This window comes from Taudactylus pleione, unplaced genomic scaffold (assembly GCF_031769625.1).
Source record: "Taudactylus pleione unplaced genomic scaffold, aTauple2 ptg000113l, whole genome shotgun sequence".
In the NCBI taxonomy this organism is placed as follows: domain Eukaryota; kingdom Metazoa; phylum Chordata; class Amphibia; order Anura; family Myobatrachidae; genus Taudactylus; species Taudactylus pleione.
The window spans coordinates 7,737,016-7,753,037 of record NW_028284515.1 but is presented as its reverse complement, the minus strand read 5'-3'; the positions used below and the strand labels follow the sequence as shown (position 1 = coordinate 7,753,037).

At 37.8% G+C, this 16,022-nt stretch overlaps 1 protein-coding gene across 6 annotated transcripts in view; it reads right to left on the bottom strand.

Annotated features, from left to right (window-relative positions):
* Window positions 1-1,790: 1,790 nt before the first annotated feature.
* PCNX1 (pecanex 1) overlaps window positions 1,791-16,022 on the bottom strand; it is a 127,252-nt gene continuing 113,020 nt past the window's right edge. For all 6 annotated transcript variants that reach the window (XM_088471221.1, XM_088471222.1, XM_088471223.1 and 3 more), the window contains 7 exons: window positions 8,561-8,711; window positions 7,958-8,188; window positions 7,341-7,615; window positions 6,925-7,133; window positions 5,593-6,020; window positions 5,159-5,299; window positions 1,791-4,201 (listed from right to left, as the gene is read on the bottom strand). In XM_088471221.1, coding sequence (XP_088327347.1) covers window positions 4,061-4,201; window positions 5,159-5,299; window positions 5,593-6,020; window positions 6,925-7,133; window positions 7,341-7,615; window positions 7,958-8,188; window positions 8,561-8,711 — 1,576 coding nt within the window. In that variant the 3' untranslated portion in view covers window positions 1,791-4,060. The remainder of the gene's footprint in view (window positions 4,202-5,158; window positions 5,300-5,592; window positions 6,021-6,924; window positions 7,134-7,340; window positions 7,616-7,957; window positions 8,189-8,560; window positions 8,712-16,022) is intronic.

The window sequence follows — 16,022 nt, the reverse complement described above, 5'->3', positions numbered from 1 at the left end:
AATAAGGCTTTTTACATGTGAAAAATGTATCAAGCTTACCTTTTTGCCAGCGGTCCCCTCATATTTGTGTCTGGTATGGAGAAAGTCCCAGGGACTATGTAGTTTGGTGACTCTCCCAAAGGCAGTCTTTAGAGTGGGATACAGGGTTCACACAAACATCTATTTCTACCTAACCCACTCTGCTAGTGCTTGTTGCCAGGAACTAAGCACCCAAACCAAAACAGAAAAATAAAGAAATTAAACCTAACTATAAAAAAGCTAGGGCCTATGTCGTGCCTTACTCCAAGGCACTAAAAACAAGACTGATGTTCTAGTGGAAGGGGAGGGGTTATATAGGGGGTGGGAGCCAGTCTTAAGGCCCCCATACATCAGCAATTGATTACAGCAATTGTGCAAATTGCACATCGATTGAAAAAGGGAAAGAATTTTTTACACAATCGATTGTAAATTGCACGATTGCTGCAATCAATTGCTGATGTATGGGGACCTTTAGTTAGTTAGTGCCAGACTCCAAAGATCACTATACATAGTTAGTGGTATCCCCCAGATGGATGAAAAGGAATTGTGAACATCTTACTTTACATTGAATAACGTGTATACAGATTTGATCTTCAGAAGATTAACCTGCTAGTATGAAACGTTCAGATCACAAATATGGATTGCATACAGTCTATATAATTCAGGCCTTCTCTAATTTCAGAAGACAGACATGGGCAGAGCAAGGGCTTCTTTATTTTCATTATCCCCCTAGACTACTCCAAAATAATTAAAAAAACAAAACACAATCAGTAATTCATTGCCCTGACTGATAGAAGTGATGCATGATTGGTGCTCCGATTGGCCACCCATAGGAGTCTATGCATTAAAGGACATCCACAATGATCTGTTCCAGCAGACGTTTCTCTTCTGCAGAGTAACCTCCAAAAATATTGTCATTTACTAATGGTAAATAAATGATGACATATGCTCAACAATGACATAGTAAGCAAAGCAACGGTAGTTCTTGATAGTGTCCGGTTGTGATCTGTGTTGCTATGATCTCTGCAATGAATATTACCAGATATACCAACATTATAGTCAAAGATTTATAAAATATGTATAAAATTGTATGTGCGTAATGCAAATATATACATATACACACAAACACACAGTGTAGTGCGCTAAACCAATGATAATGAAGCAGCCAGTATGAGGGAAAAGCCTATACATTTAATCCTTGGTTTCTACCTCACCGACAGACTTCATTCTCAAGTATTATTCCAACCCAGAAAAAATTGGTTCATAGTGAGTGGTTTGGCTACATTTTCATTTAAATTTGTTCCACCCACAAAGTTTCACTGAATCCTAGTGATTAAGATACGGTCTCATGACTATTGGTTAAGTTATTAAACACAGAAAAATTATTATAAAACACTTCTAGAATGTTAATTGTATGCCGGTAGATCAAGTAACACTTGCAATAAAAATTGGTCACAGTGGATAATTGTTATTAGGGGTGGGTGGGTGGTTTAAGTCTTTAGCCAAGCTCAGTATTCTTTCATCTTACATAAGTTACTTAATAAATTTATATCAATACAGGTTTAATTTTACCCTGGCAAAGCAAGTAAATCTCTCTGAAAATGTTCATCTGTTTAATATAACATCTGTAGGGATTTCGACCAATACGTGACTTCTAAAACAAACCTACATCGACAAGGACTGGATGTTGCCTCAGAGAGGAGACGTGACTTAACTGATGACCTACGATAAATGACGGTACCATGTAAATGAGACAAGTCATGAGTAACTGATCATTTTTATGAGCTTGTTTAATGACTATATACACCGTAAATTGTAACCATCTATTCACAGTGGAGGCAGCTATAGTATCCCATTGAGGTCACGTGTTCCAAACCAACTGGCTGACTGCAAACTTAAGCATATTGGTGCCTTTAGTACATGTATGCGGTCGAGGCACCTTTTCATTTGACAACTGAGTTTACATAAACATTTTGGAGACTAACTTTGTGTTGATATTCTGTTTCCAAAGCACTTGAGTTTAACAAACTCAAAATTTTTAATTTGTATAATTAAGACAATGAACACTGGCATCAAATGAAGAAAAAAAAAAAAGTTAACTCATGGTCACATTTTGTAATTTTTTTTTTTTTTTTTTTAAATTACGTTATTTTGTAATCAATGGATAACATTCCAATGTTAGGCACAGTGCCCAACTTTCTACACAGCACAAGAAACATATTGCAAAATGTGAAATACACACAGCTTTTTCCTGAGCTTCTATACCTAACCAATACAAAAAGAAATCTTAAATAAATTCTATATCCAGGATTTACAAAAAAAAAAAAAAAAAAAAAAAAAAAAGGGAAGGAAAGTAAAGGCAATGTCCTAACAGAACATTCATATTAAAATTGGCTGCTCTTGCAGGGTCTTGGCCACAAGTTTCCCAGAGACCACCAAAACCAAATAAAAGCATAACTTTATATATAGAAAGATTGAGGTGGATAATGATCTTATTACAAACACACAGATACAAGATATTCTTCACACCCAGAAAACGCATGGAAAATTTCAATCTAATAAACCAACATATTTAACAACAGGTATGTATAATTCAGTTTCACAGTTTTAAATACTGAAAACTTTTAGGATTATACAGGGAGGAAAAAAAAACAGAAAAGTAAAAATATTTGGATAGGATTTGATAATTACGCAAGATGTCCCAGATTAAAGATTGCAGCCATTCATTCTTTCCTCACAAGCAATGAGAAGTAGCCCTGTTTAACCAGAACGTGACTTTCACTGCCTCTATAAAACAAGCTCACTGACTTCTAATCTGCAGCCAGTTATCTAGGTTTTATTGGTTTCACTGACCGACCGAATAGGGATGTAGGATGCTTCTTACATTACATTAGGCAACCTGCTAGCCAGATAGATTTTGGTGATGGCCTATGTACGCAGCATCACCAATTGACATTTAAATGCAAATAACGCTCTTAGCTGTCTTAGTCAGACATTTACGTATGATGGGTATACAGAACAATCCAAATATATCCAATGTATACCTCCTGTGAAATTCTGCATTTCCGTAAGGCTCAAACCGCCCAACAATGGGTTCGATCTCTGCCAAATATTGCAATATTTGTATTTCATTTTCACACTTTACAAAAGTGGCATAAGACGATAGCACATTGCAATATATAATAATCATATTCTAGAATGGTTATTAATGGGGTTTTTCCTTCCCTCAGAATACCTTGTTTTTTGTTTGTTTTTGATTAGTAAATTGAAAGCATGGCTTCAGTACACTGGAGTGTAATCCAATGGCAAGATTCTTGTAAATGTTTTTCATAGGACAAGGAAGGGACAGGAGCCAAAATGGATTTTTTCCTTAATAAAATCAATTTAAATTATGATATTTGTTTCTGTATATTTATATATCTATATATATTTATCAATAAACACTCTGACCAATATCAGACTTTTTTTTCTTAGTGCATTGTTGTAAGAAATATGGTTTAGTGCAGTTTCCTCAATAAAAATAAAGTTGCCGCAGGAGGGGGGAAAAAAGAAAAAAAAAAAAAAGTCAAACCCAAAACAAAAATGAAGAAAGCAATCTTCTGTGGTATATAAACATTTACAGTTCGCAGAAAAACTGACTATTTGCACGGCTGAAGAAAAAAAAAAAAAAAAAAAAAGTACTGCAATAAAAAAAAAATACAGTATGCTACAATGTGAGACAAAGCAATTTTTTGGCAAATAAATTAGAAAAATATGAAGACCATATTTTGAACGGAGAAATACAATAGTTTCAGACTTAAAGCATATGAAATGCATAGCATTATTTCTTTATACATATAAATTAATGGTCTTATTTTTTTTTTTTTTTGTTTATATCCTTTATGCAGGTGAGCATCCGTGGATGATTAAAATAAAACCAAAAAAATAATTTTACATGTATGGGCTGCATTTGAGCCCTTATCCATCTCGAACTCTCTGTCCCCAAACAGAGTTAAAAGTTCACTCCTCACTGAAAGCTTCAAAAGATGATTGAACCGCAGGCTCACACTTCGGCCCCAAGCTCAAGCACCCCAGTTTCAATCACAGCAACATATTTGTCCTCAATCTTAATCAGCAGGATAGTTTTGTCAATGTGGGACCTATTACATGGGTCTCTGCTGCAAGGCACCCAGCGGTGAATTACCTGTAGAAACCGACACAAGAGAGAGAGGGGGGGAGAACAGATCAAAGAGAAAGACTAGAATTAGACATCTTTCATGTTAAGTTACTTACATTTCATTTGGTCCTTTTGACATGAGATGTGTAAAACATACCAAAATTAGAAAAAAAAATTAAAAAAAATAAATTAAAGGTCATTTAAGGGGGGGAGAAAAAAAAAAAAAAAAAAGTAATTTGTAATAAAATGGCTTTAACCCATTACAGGGCAAACTGCAATTGCAGCTTTATTTAGTATACATTGCCTTTACTTTCTCTTTTTCAACCTGAACTGGTAACGTAATGTTAAATTAAAGATCTCATTTTTGAAAAATACTTGGGTACAGGAAATAGCACAAATTTAAAAACTTTATATGTTTGCTAAGTGATGACAATTCCTATGTAATTATGGTAAATGTATTTGTAACATCTGACACTTGCAGCACTCCTTTGTTCAGCTTCCATCTTCACCTTTTGTGGAAGGATGGTGCGACATCTCAATGTTCGTGCCAGTATACCAAACGCACTGCACACTCATAACAGTCTCCCTACATATGGCTATTTTACAGCAAAATTAAAGGTGATGCTTCAGTTGGAAAATACCCAACTTGTGGCCTAGTAATGTATGACCAACAGCTCAGACCGGAAGTAATCCCAGTTTATTAAATCAGCAGTGCAAGGATATGCCACACCTGAGACGACCTTGAGTTATACTCATCTTCCAACCCATGATATGTGAAACAGTAATTAAACTGAGGAGCAATAACTTCCATAATCAACTATGATCATAATAAACGAAAAAGAACCAACTTTATTAATTTAAATTGTCCTCACAGATCCATCATTGGTCAGTCAATGTAATGACAAAGGGTAAACAAAGAAAACAAAAAAAATAAAATAAAAAATTCTCCCTTGGAGATATTTAATAGTAATCAGCGAAACCTACATGGCCTTCCATGCCTTCCTGAGGGCTCCAGTCTTTCCAGCTATTTTTCCCAGCTTTCAGCCGAACTAGCTCATCTGGCCATTGCAACTCTCTTCTTTTGGATATATTAACTCCTTCAAGCACCTGGCTTGGATCCACAATCTACAGAAACCAAAACATTCAACGTGAATAGACTTTTCCAAGTAGAGGAAGGATTAAACTATGTAGGCTTCATTTAGTGTGTGTGTGTGTGTGTGTGTGTGTGTGTGTGTGTGTGTGTGTATATATATTTTACGTAAAACCTGGTGTAGTAAACAACTCATGTTATGAAAAAGCATGCATCAGGATCTATAGGTTATTGCAAAAGAATATATTTACGACAGATACACTGCCCGTACAAATAAAGGACAGTGCCAGTACAGAATAGTTAGAGGCTAAATACAAAGCGATCTAACCTGTACTCTATAAACAACATCATCTTTTTTGGCTCTTGAATGTGTTGCTGGACTTGAATTGCCGCAAGACTGTGTTTCAATGAGGTTATTCCCTCCTTCAGTTCCCAAAAAGCCAACTAAAGTGTGCCGCTTGCATGCAGGTATACTCTGGCTCGAGCTGCTGGAGGAAGGAAGTCCAATCACAACAGACTGAATTGCAGGGTCTGCTTGATTTACCATAGACAGACGGGACTGGATGGATGTGGGGAGATTGCGGAGAGAGATCTGGCTGGTAGAGGAGCGCCGACAAGGCACAAAACCTGTAGTAGAAGTCCGAAGTGACGAGTGACGGCTATTGTAGCAGTAAGATGATTGACTGGCTACAGAACCACGGGCAGGGGAATGTCTGACAAGGCTTGACTGCATGGAGTGGGAACTGTGGCTGGTTCCTAAAAGAAATGATTAACAATTAGAATTAAATTTTTTTTGTCCAAGAAAAAATATTTGAAAGTTTTCTGCAAGTTAATGAGGTAATCCATACCAGAGTATCCGTTTCTACTAAAATACGGTAGCACAAAGCTAACACACAATTATTTTACTCTGTCAGAGGAAAACCCACTTCATAATGGGAAAAATTAAATTGATGATTATAATTTTCATCTAAAAATAATCTAACTGGCAAAGCCATGGCTAAATACTTTATTCAAACATTGGTTTTGAGGCGTATAAAGAATTAACCTGCTGCTCCGAAGCAGAACAGCATCATTAAAATAACATCTAAAGCATATTTTACACTAGCAAACTCTTCAGTCATGGACAATGGGATGGGGAGAACACAGGTGCCATTTTGACATGAAGGTCTTCCATTATTAGGAGCTAGATAAGTACAATGCTCTCTTCAATAGAAATCACTTTAGTCTGCCTAAATTGTCCCTCTGACAACTGAAAATTGTTGATGCCAGAAATCATGAATTATGGTGTTCACATACCGAGGGGGGGGTGTAATAGTATCATTTTTAAAGCGGCAATAATTTAGAAGGCAAAACCAACCTGGTTTTAACCTTTTAAATCACAGGTTCTCAAACTCTGTCCTCATGACCCCAAACAGTGCATATTTTCCAGGTCTCCTCACAGTCACAAGTGAAATAATTAGCTCCACCTGTGCGTCTTTTAAAAAGTGCCAGTGAGTAATGAGTACACCTACACCTGTGCACCTGCTAGGTAACCTGGAGAACATGAACTGTGTGGGGTCATGAAGACAGAGTTTGAGAACCACGGTTTTAAATTATTACTGTTAAAATTTCCCGCATGGTGTGTTCACATAACACTGTGAGGGCACCAGCTCAGCCTCACCTAGTGTTGATAAATGGGGAACTCCTGGAGGTTGGAGGCGAGAAGTCTGTACATGTCCGGTTCCTCCTGGAATGCCCCCTTGCGATAGAGCGACTTGAGCATCATTTGCATTTGAAGGGTTGTTACTATTTATGGAGGTCCCGCCTCCAGTGCCAGAATCCTCAATGTTTCCGCCACTATTACATCCTGCACCACAACCTTTCCTTAACCTGAAAAACACGGCATCAAGAGATAAACCAACTCAAAACCTTTTGTTCCTATGTTCACACGACGGCAGGACATCACTGCGATCTGCTGCTTTCATTTTATTGTGCAATTCACTCCTATCCTTCGATCTTACGGGTTGATCAATGAATACAACTATTCGACAAGTGTATACATACACACTTATCTCTAGATTATGCCCCCTCCTTTACCTGTGCCATGTAGATACAATAAAGTTCCTGATATTTGCCACACTTATTGGCCCCCCAAGAATTTCCTTCAGCTGGTCATGGCTGTCCGAGTAGGAGGTGGTTAGTGGTGATACGTAGATGGGATACCCAATAGGCTGGTCACAAGATGAATTGATCATGTTCCTGAGAGCCTGTTTAGCATTCTGAATGCTTCCTCTCTCCGGGTTGCGGTTCCGAAGGAAAACCAGTTCTTGCTGCTGTCCTGCCCACAACCCACGAACACACTCTTTGTTTACCTATCAGGAAGACAGGACTTGGGATTAAAACAAAAAAAGTCACTATATTGTGATCAGAGATCACTGAATGGGCCTATTACTTTCATACAATATTTATAGCAGCACAATATTTATAGTATATAATTTATAATGTTAATATGCCATTTGAACTGGTATGGATGCCAGTAATCTGTATTTACTTGTAAAAAGAGAAGTACTAGCCAAACTACATTTTTTTACTTTTAGATTTTACAACTGCTTTGCTTCATTGCATAGGGCGAATACACAAATATTGCCAAGTCTTACTAGTAAAGGCTCAAAAACCGTATACAAAAATGAACAACGAAAGGTTAAAAGTATCACCTTAATGACTCGGAAACTAAGATAGCGCTTATTTAACATGATGATCTTATATTCATTGGTTCCGTCATCCATGACATGCCGCAAAGCGAGCAGCGAGGGAGAGTTTGAAAGAACTGCGCTCCTCCATGCTGGATCACCCTCATGGGCAATTACTAAATTCTGCTCATGAGACATGATGGCTTCATACAACACTGCAGGGTCGTCATACTCATCGGGAGAGGTGAAGTGGTCCTAGAATAAAGATCACAAGTTTTGCTTAGGTATATTACTGATCACAAAGCACTGCCTTGTTTCCGTAAATCCAGATGTGATGAGCAGTTGCCTACTTGATTCACAAAAATACCTTGCTGTGCTGGAGGTAAACTACACCTCCCCTCCCCCTCCCTCCACACACATTTTTTGAAATGTCATTCATGGGTTATTTTAAATTGCTGGAAATGCAGAAACGAAACATTCATGTAACCTCTGTAGTGCACATTTTGCCATCTCAGAGCTAAAAAATATTAAAACTCCTTGTAGTAAGTGGGCAGATTGTAATGCTTCACATGAATATTTTCATTATTTGTTACAAGGAAGAAAAGGAAAATAATTAAATACACTAACCTGGTGAAGTTTAAGTGACATGCGGATCCCAGGGACTACAACCTTTCTAAGCAACTCCATATCTGCAAAGATCCATTCGTCACGAATGGAGGAAATGCGAAAATCTCCCTTGAACAAGGCATGTAGACCATACAGGAAAGACTCCAAGTTACTGAAAATAAGAAAGCAAAACAGTTATCACAATGCAGTTATGTGGATACAGACAAAACAGTATCCTGTAGGTTGCACAGGCCTATCCGTTTAATGTAACAATTTCAGTAGCCAGTATTAAATTTAACATTTTACTGTAACCAATAATTCCAGACATTCACATAAATTTCTCTTTCCTTTGATAAGACCAAGTCTTGTATTTAATTTTGGTTTTAGTTTGGCAGATATAGAAAAACAATTGCTTGGTTCTTTGCTTAAAAAAGTCACACTATGAAACTCTTATTTCCCCAGAGGCATTCTCAGCCAATAATAAATAGACTGTAACCTTTCAATTGTTTGGGAATTAGCAATAATAATTGTGTATTACTTTAATATCTGAAAGTAGTTCTAAAAGAATACTTAACTTGCATGCTGACAAAAAAAAAAAAAAAACACCTGAGAAAAAAATCAAATAAAAAAAAATTACACACACAAAATATTATATATATATATATATATATATATATATATATATATATATATATATATATATACACACACATACATATATACATACACACACATACATTCAATGGTTTTTGGTTATTTAAATTATTTTCAACGTAATGGATTAATACTGAAGACCTCAAAACTATGAAAGAGCACAAAGAATGTTGTAAACAAAAAAGCAAAAAAGTGTTAAACAAATCAAAATGTTTTTGATTTTACATTCCTCAAAGTAGCCCCCTTTTGCTTGGATGACAGCTTTGCACACTCTTGGCATTCTCTCAATCAGCTTCATGAGGTAGTCTCCTGGAATGGTTTTCCAACAGTCTTGAAGGCGTTCCCAGAGGTGCTGAGCACTTGTTGGCTGCTTTTCCTTCACTCAGCGGTCCAACTCATCCCAAACCAGCTCATTTGGGTTTAGGTCGGGTGATTGTGGAGGCCAGGTCGTCTGACGCAGCACTCTGTCACTTTCCTTCTTGATCAAGTAGCCCTTACATAGCCTGGAGGTGTGTTTGGGGTCATTGTCTTGTTGAAAAACAAAGGATGGTCCCAAACCAGATGGGATGGCATGGCGCTGCAGAATGCTGTGGTAGCCATGCTGGTTAAGTGTGCCTTGAATTTTTAATAAAGCACCAACAGTGTCACCAGCAAAGCACACCATCACACCTCCTCTTCTGTGCTTCAGAGTGGGAACCACACATGCAGAAACCATCCATTCACCTTCTCTGCATCTCAGAAAGACACGGCGGTTGGAACCAAAAATCTCAAATTTGGACTCATTAGACCAGTAGAAATCTGTACTTTGGTCTGATGTCCATTCCTTGTGTTTCTTGGCCCAAACAAACAATTTTCTTCTTGTTGTTCATCCTCAGTAGTGGCTTCTTCGCAGCAATACGACCATGAAGGCCTGATTCACGCAGTCTCCTCTGAACAGTTGATGTTGAGATTTGTCTTCTACTTGAACAGTGCGAAGACTTTATGTGGTCTCTAATCTGAGGTGCTGTTAAGTAGCGGTTTTTGAGGCTGGTAACTCTAATGAACTTATCCTCTGCAGCAGAGGTAACTCTTTGTCTTCCTTTCCTGGGTCGGTCCTCATGAGAGCCAGTTTCATCATAGCGTTTGAAGGTGTTTGTAACTGCACTTGAAGATACATTCTAAGTTCTTGAAACTTTCCGTATCAACTGACCTTCATGTCTTAAAGTAATGATGGACTGTCGTTTCTCTTTACCGAGTTGAGTGGTTGGTGCCAGAATATGGATTACAACAGTAGTCAAATAGTGGTGTGCACTGTGTACTAACCTTACCTCTTCACAACACAACTGATTGTCTCAAACAAATTAAGGAGGCAAGTAATTCCACAGATTGACTCTTGACAAGGTACACCTGTTAATTCAAAATCATTCCAGGAGACTACCTCATGAAGCTGATTGAGAAAATGCCAAGAGTGTGCAAAGCTGTCATCCAAGCAAAAGGGGGCTACTTTGAGGAATCTAAAATATAAAAAACATTTTGATTTGCTTAACACTTTTGTTTTCAACACAATTCCATATGTGTTATTTCATAGTTTTGATGTCTTCAGTATTAATCGACTATGTTGAGAATGATTTAAATAACCAAAAACCATTGAATGAGAAGTTGTGTCCAAACTTTTGACTGGTACATACATACATTATATAATATATATATATATATATAAATATATATATATATATATATATATATATATATATATATATATATATATATATATATATATATATATATATATATATATATATATATATATATATACACACACATATATACATACATACACACACACACATATATACATACGCCCTCTTCCCTTATGTGCTTTTCCTTCCCTCACTAATACGATGATCTACTCAAAACCCTCCACAAGGGCACTTAAAAAAGCAGCAGGTCATCAGCAACCAAGTGTTGAGTGTTGTGATCGCTGCAACAATGTTCATGAACTATGTTCTTACTCTGTATTGTACTGCAAGTCACAGTTTTGCAAGTTTTCTCATTTGTTAATGTACTCTAAGGCGCTGCGGAACCCTTGCAGCATAAATATATCTATCTATCTATCTATATATATATATATATATATATATATATATTTCTCTATCTCTATATATTTCTCTATCGCTATATATATCTCTATATATCTCTCTATATATATATATATATATCTCTATATCTATATCTATCTCTAAATATATCTCTATATCTATATATATCTATATATATCTATATATATATATATATCTCTATATATATATATATATATATATATATATATCTCTCTCTCTATATCTCTAACTCTATATATATAGAGATATAGATATATCTCTCTCTCTCTCTCTCTATATATATATATATCTGTATATCTATATATATATCTCTATATCTATATCTCTATATCTATATATATATCTCTATATCTATATATATATCTCTATATCTATATATATATCTCTATATCTATATCTCTATATCTATATCTATATCTCTATCTCTCTATATATATCTCTATCTCTCTATATATATCTCTATCTCTCTATATATATCTCTATCTCTCTATATATATCTCTATCTCTCTATATATATCTCTATCTCTCTATATATATCTCTATCTCTATATCTATATATATATATCTATCTCTATATCTATATCTCTACATATATCTCTATCTCTAGATCTATATATATCTCTATATCTATATCTCCACACACACACAAAGATTTTATTTTTTATTTGAATTAATCAATGCTGCCCAGGTCCTTTAATCAAGGTGGTTTCCACTCTGCAATTGTTGCAATATTCTCTATTCAGCAAAAATAGATCTCAACAGGGAGAGGGAAAAAAAATACAATCCCTTAGGCGGAGTACTTTTTCCACACAAGTATGTAATATCTCCAAATTAGTTCTTCTGTGTGTCAGATTTAAAAAAGGAAAGTATTGAGTAATCCCAATCCCACAGAAGGTTAAGTACATGCTCACCATTTAGATGCATCTCAGGTTAGATAATAATGCTAAGTAATGTAGCTTTATGGCACTATTGTAGCACAATTATGAATTGGCAATTACTACTTCAGAATGTTACAATAATTGAATTGTATACAGTGGATAATCTGACTATTGATGCTAAAACTTCACTGTACATACTGTTACTGTTCATTGCATATGCTCAATACAGTTGATGCAAGATTCACAGATTTAACAATGTATATTGGAGATGACTAGCGATTATCCATACGACTTTGCCTGTGCTAGATTTTATTGTATTTGTGATATTTTCAAGTAAACACCTTTTTATATACACCTGGGTAATTGGATCATATTTACTGCAGAATACCAAAACCCATCTACCCATCACTGTGCATTTCTGGAATATATTTATTTCACCTAGGTTGGTACACCTCTATTTGTCTAACTGATCATCTCTAATAGGTTAAGGGTACCTATTGGTTGTTAGCAATTTATCGCAGATTAGACCAGTGAAACCAGATAAGATCTCTTTTGAGTATTACTGTTCCGCCTTCCCGCTTGAATTTCCTGAGAACTCTTGGGAGGAGGGAAATCAGAGGGGGGGAAAAAAAAAAAAAAATAAGGATGCCAGCCTGAAGTCCCATCTTACTGCCAACAGTGTGTCCACAAAGGCTGCTGATGGGTCTCTGGACCAGGACCCGTACCTGGGGACTTTGTGGTTGTGACGTGACGCCATGAGATCCATTTCTGGCAGACCCCATTTGGTTTACCAGATGCTGAAACACTCCCGGATGGACAGACTACTCTCCAGCGTGTATGTCCTGGCGATTTAGGAAGTCTGCTTCCCAATTGGGTTCTCCCGGTATGAATATTGCCGAGATGGCCGGAAAATGACGTTCTGCCTAAATAAGAACCCTTGTCACCTCTTTCATGGCTGCATAACTTATTGGGCCTCCCTGATGATTGAGGTAGGCCACTGTTATCGCATTGTTGGACTGGGTCTGGACCGGCTTGCCCTGAAGTAGGTCCTGTGCCCGATAAGTGCTTTGTATACTGCTCGCAGTTCTAGAATGTTTATTGGCAGATGACTTTCCCAATTTGTCCATCTTCCCTGAAAAGTGTGATGACCTGTCACTGCTCCCCATCCGCGAAGACTGGCGTCTGTGGTGAGCAGCACCCAATTTGGAATCCAGCATGGGTGCATTTTGTTCAGATGATCATCTCTCATCCACAAGAGGAAGTGACAAACCTCTGGAGTAAGAAGGCTCCTCTGGGACTTTATTCAATGATATGGTCTGTTCCACTTGGAGAGAATCAATCTTTTCAGAGGCCTAGAATGGAACAGAGCATACCCGACCTTGTCGAAGGTGGATACCATTGATCCCAGGACCTGCATTGCTAGCAGAATGGGTACCCTTCGCTTTCGAAGGGCCACAATCTTGTCCTCTAGCAGAAACACTGTCTGTGCCCGAGAAACCAGAAGAGCTCCCAGATGTACCATCCACTGTGTTTGAAAAAAAAAGATTATTTCCTCCAATTAATGACCCAGCCGTGCTTTTGTAATCAGGCTATGTTTAGTTGAAGATGGTTTTGTAAAACAACCGGAGTCTGTGCCATTATCAGGTCATCCAGATATGGCAGAATTCTGACGCCTGCGATAGGCCGTAATGACTGCCATTATTTTGGTAAAAACCCGGGGAGTCGTAGATAGGCCAAAGGGTAGCGCCTGAAATTGGTAATGCTGCTGAAGGACAGCAAACTGTAAAATTTGCTGGCGGGATGGTATAATAGGAACATGCAGTTATGCATCCTGAATGTCCAGAGAAACCATGTAATCCCCCAGCTCATTGTCAAAATAATTGATCAGAAAGTTTCCATACGAAACTTGGGTACATGGATAAACCTGTTAAGGGTCTTCAGATTTAGTATAGGGCGATAAACCCCATTCGGTTTCTCAACCAGAAAATAGATTGGAATAATAACCCCTTCCCTGTTGCAACACAGGAACCGGGACTATTACCCCCACCTGCAGCAGGGAGTGAATGGCTTCCTGCAAGGCCAAGGCCTTGACCGCATCTGATGGGGGATCTGTGCAAAAAAAACTTCTGGGGAGGATACCTCTTGAAAGTGAGGGCATACCCCTGAGAGGCCACTTCTTGAACCCAGGCATCTGTTGTTTGATGCCAACAATCCACAAACTGAAGAAGTCAGCTTTCCAGGATCTTAACCAAAGGGCCCTGGGTGCCACTATGGAAGCTGCATAATTCCAGCATCTACAGCAGTTTCTCCCAGATAGGAAGCTGCTTCCCGTATACGATATACACATCTGTTCTCTTGTAGCATTTGGTAAAGAATTTTCCAACGTTACCATCCATTCTTCAACTGCTTTGGTTACCCAGGCTCCAGCCCATATAGCTCCACGAGTAACCGCTCCAGATGAAAAAAATCACTTTAATACACGCCTCATAAAATAAAAGATTAGGACTGCCAGCGCAGCCTCTGTTACAAAGGTGCGTCTTGATCCTGCCGCACCAAACGAACTGCAGTCCTATGGCTAGGGGTGGGGTATACATGGAGGACTCAAGGTATCCTGGGAGCTGAAGCTTTAACTGTTTGGTGCCTGGTCTCCATCCATAATATCCCCATGGTATCCCTGTGGATCCTGAAGTATTAAAAAATAAAAAAAATAAAAAAGCCGTCTGGCGTTAGAGTCGCACAGAACCTGGCCCGCCGAGAGTGGCTATTTTGCACGACTGCGGAAAACATGTGCAGGGACACATCTGTATATACACACACACACACCTTAATTTGGTACAGTTCTTTTATGCTGCTTACTTAAAACTGCACTAGTGTGGCACACTAACACTCATTCACTCGCTCCTGTCTGACTCCTTAACGGCTCACAGAAAAGACTGTCCACCACATTATTTAATCTAAAGTACATCAAACCAAGATGCATCTGTTTAATAAACACACACCGATCCCTCAACATACAGTATAACTTGCTTAACATGTGCGCACTGGGCTTTTCAACATCCTACTAAGAGTAAACTACAATCACGTCAAAATACCACAGAATTAGAAGATATAAATTAACAGGAAAAAATCCCACGCTATTACTTCCCTTGGCTAGGAGACATAGGTAAGCTCGCTTAAAGCCAACAGGACCTCAGCAACTTTTCCTATGAGAGGATAAGCACACCAAAAGGGGTGTATGAAGTTTAAGAATATCCCCCCCACCCCCCTTTGCTGTCTCCACTAACAGAATTCAAATCCTGTACTTGCGCATCAGTCCAAAAGTACAGGCCTGGAGGCTATATCCTGCCAGTACGAGTATAGATGGTAAAAGCTGTACTGCGTCCTCATGTATTCCGTGGTCACCACCCCTACAGCTCCTCCTAGCACTCAGTGTGCAAAACTGCTGGACAGCAATGTGGCTGTCACTTGCTGCGATATTATAGTATATAAAGTAAAATAAAAAAGGAAATTAAAAAAAAAAAAAAGGATACTGCCTAGGTAGAATAGATAATAGCACCCTTTTATGGGCACTTTGGAAAAAAATGGTCTTTCTTCTGGATAGGGGATGCAGAAGGGAAGGAAATCTGACTCACTGACCCACTCAGCTCCTGCACAAATCTCCATACCTCATAGTTTAAGTTTTCTCCAATGGACAAGAGAAACACAGAATTACCCAATATAATAGACATGGCACCCTCTTTTAATCACTAGGAAGTATGGCATACAGTGAATAATATATATAGTAATAATCATATACTTGCAGCATAATACGTAGGCCATCATAACTGAAGTCAACTCAGCAAAACGCAACTG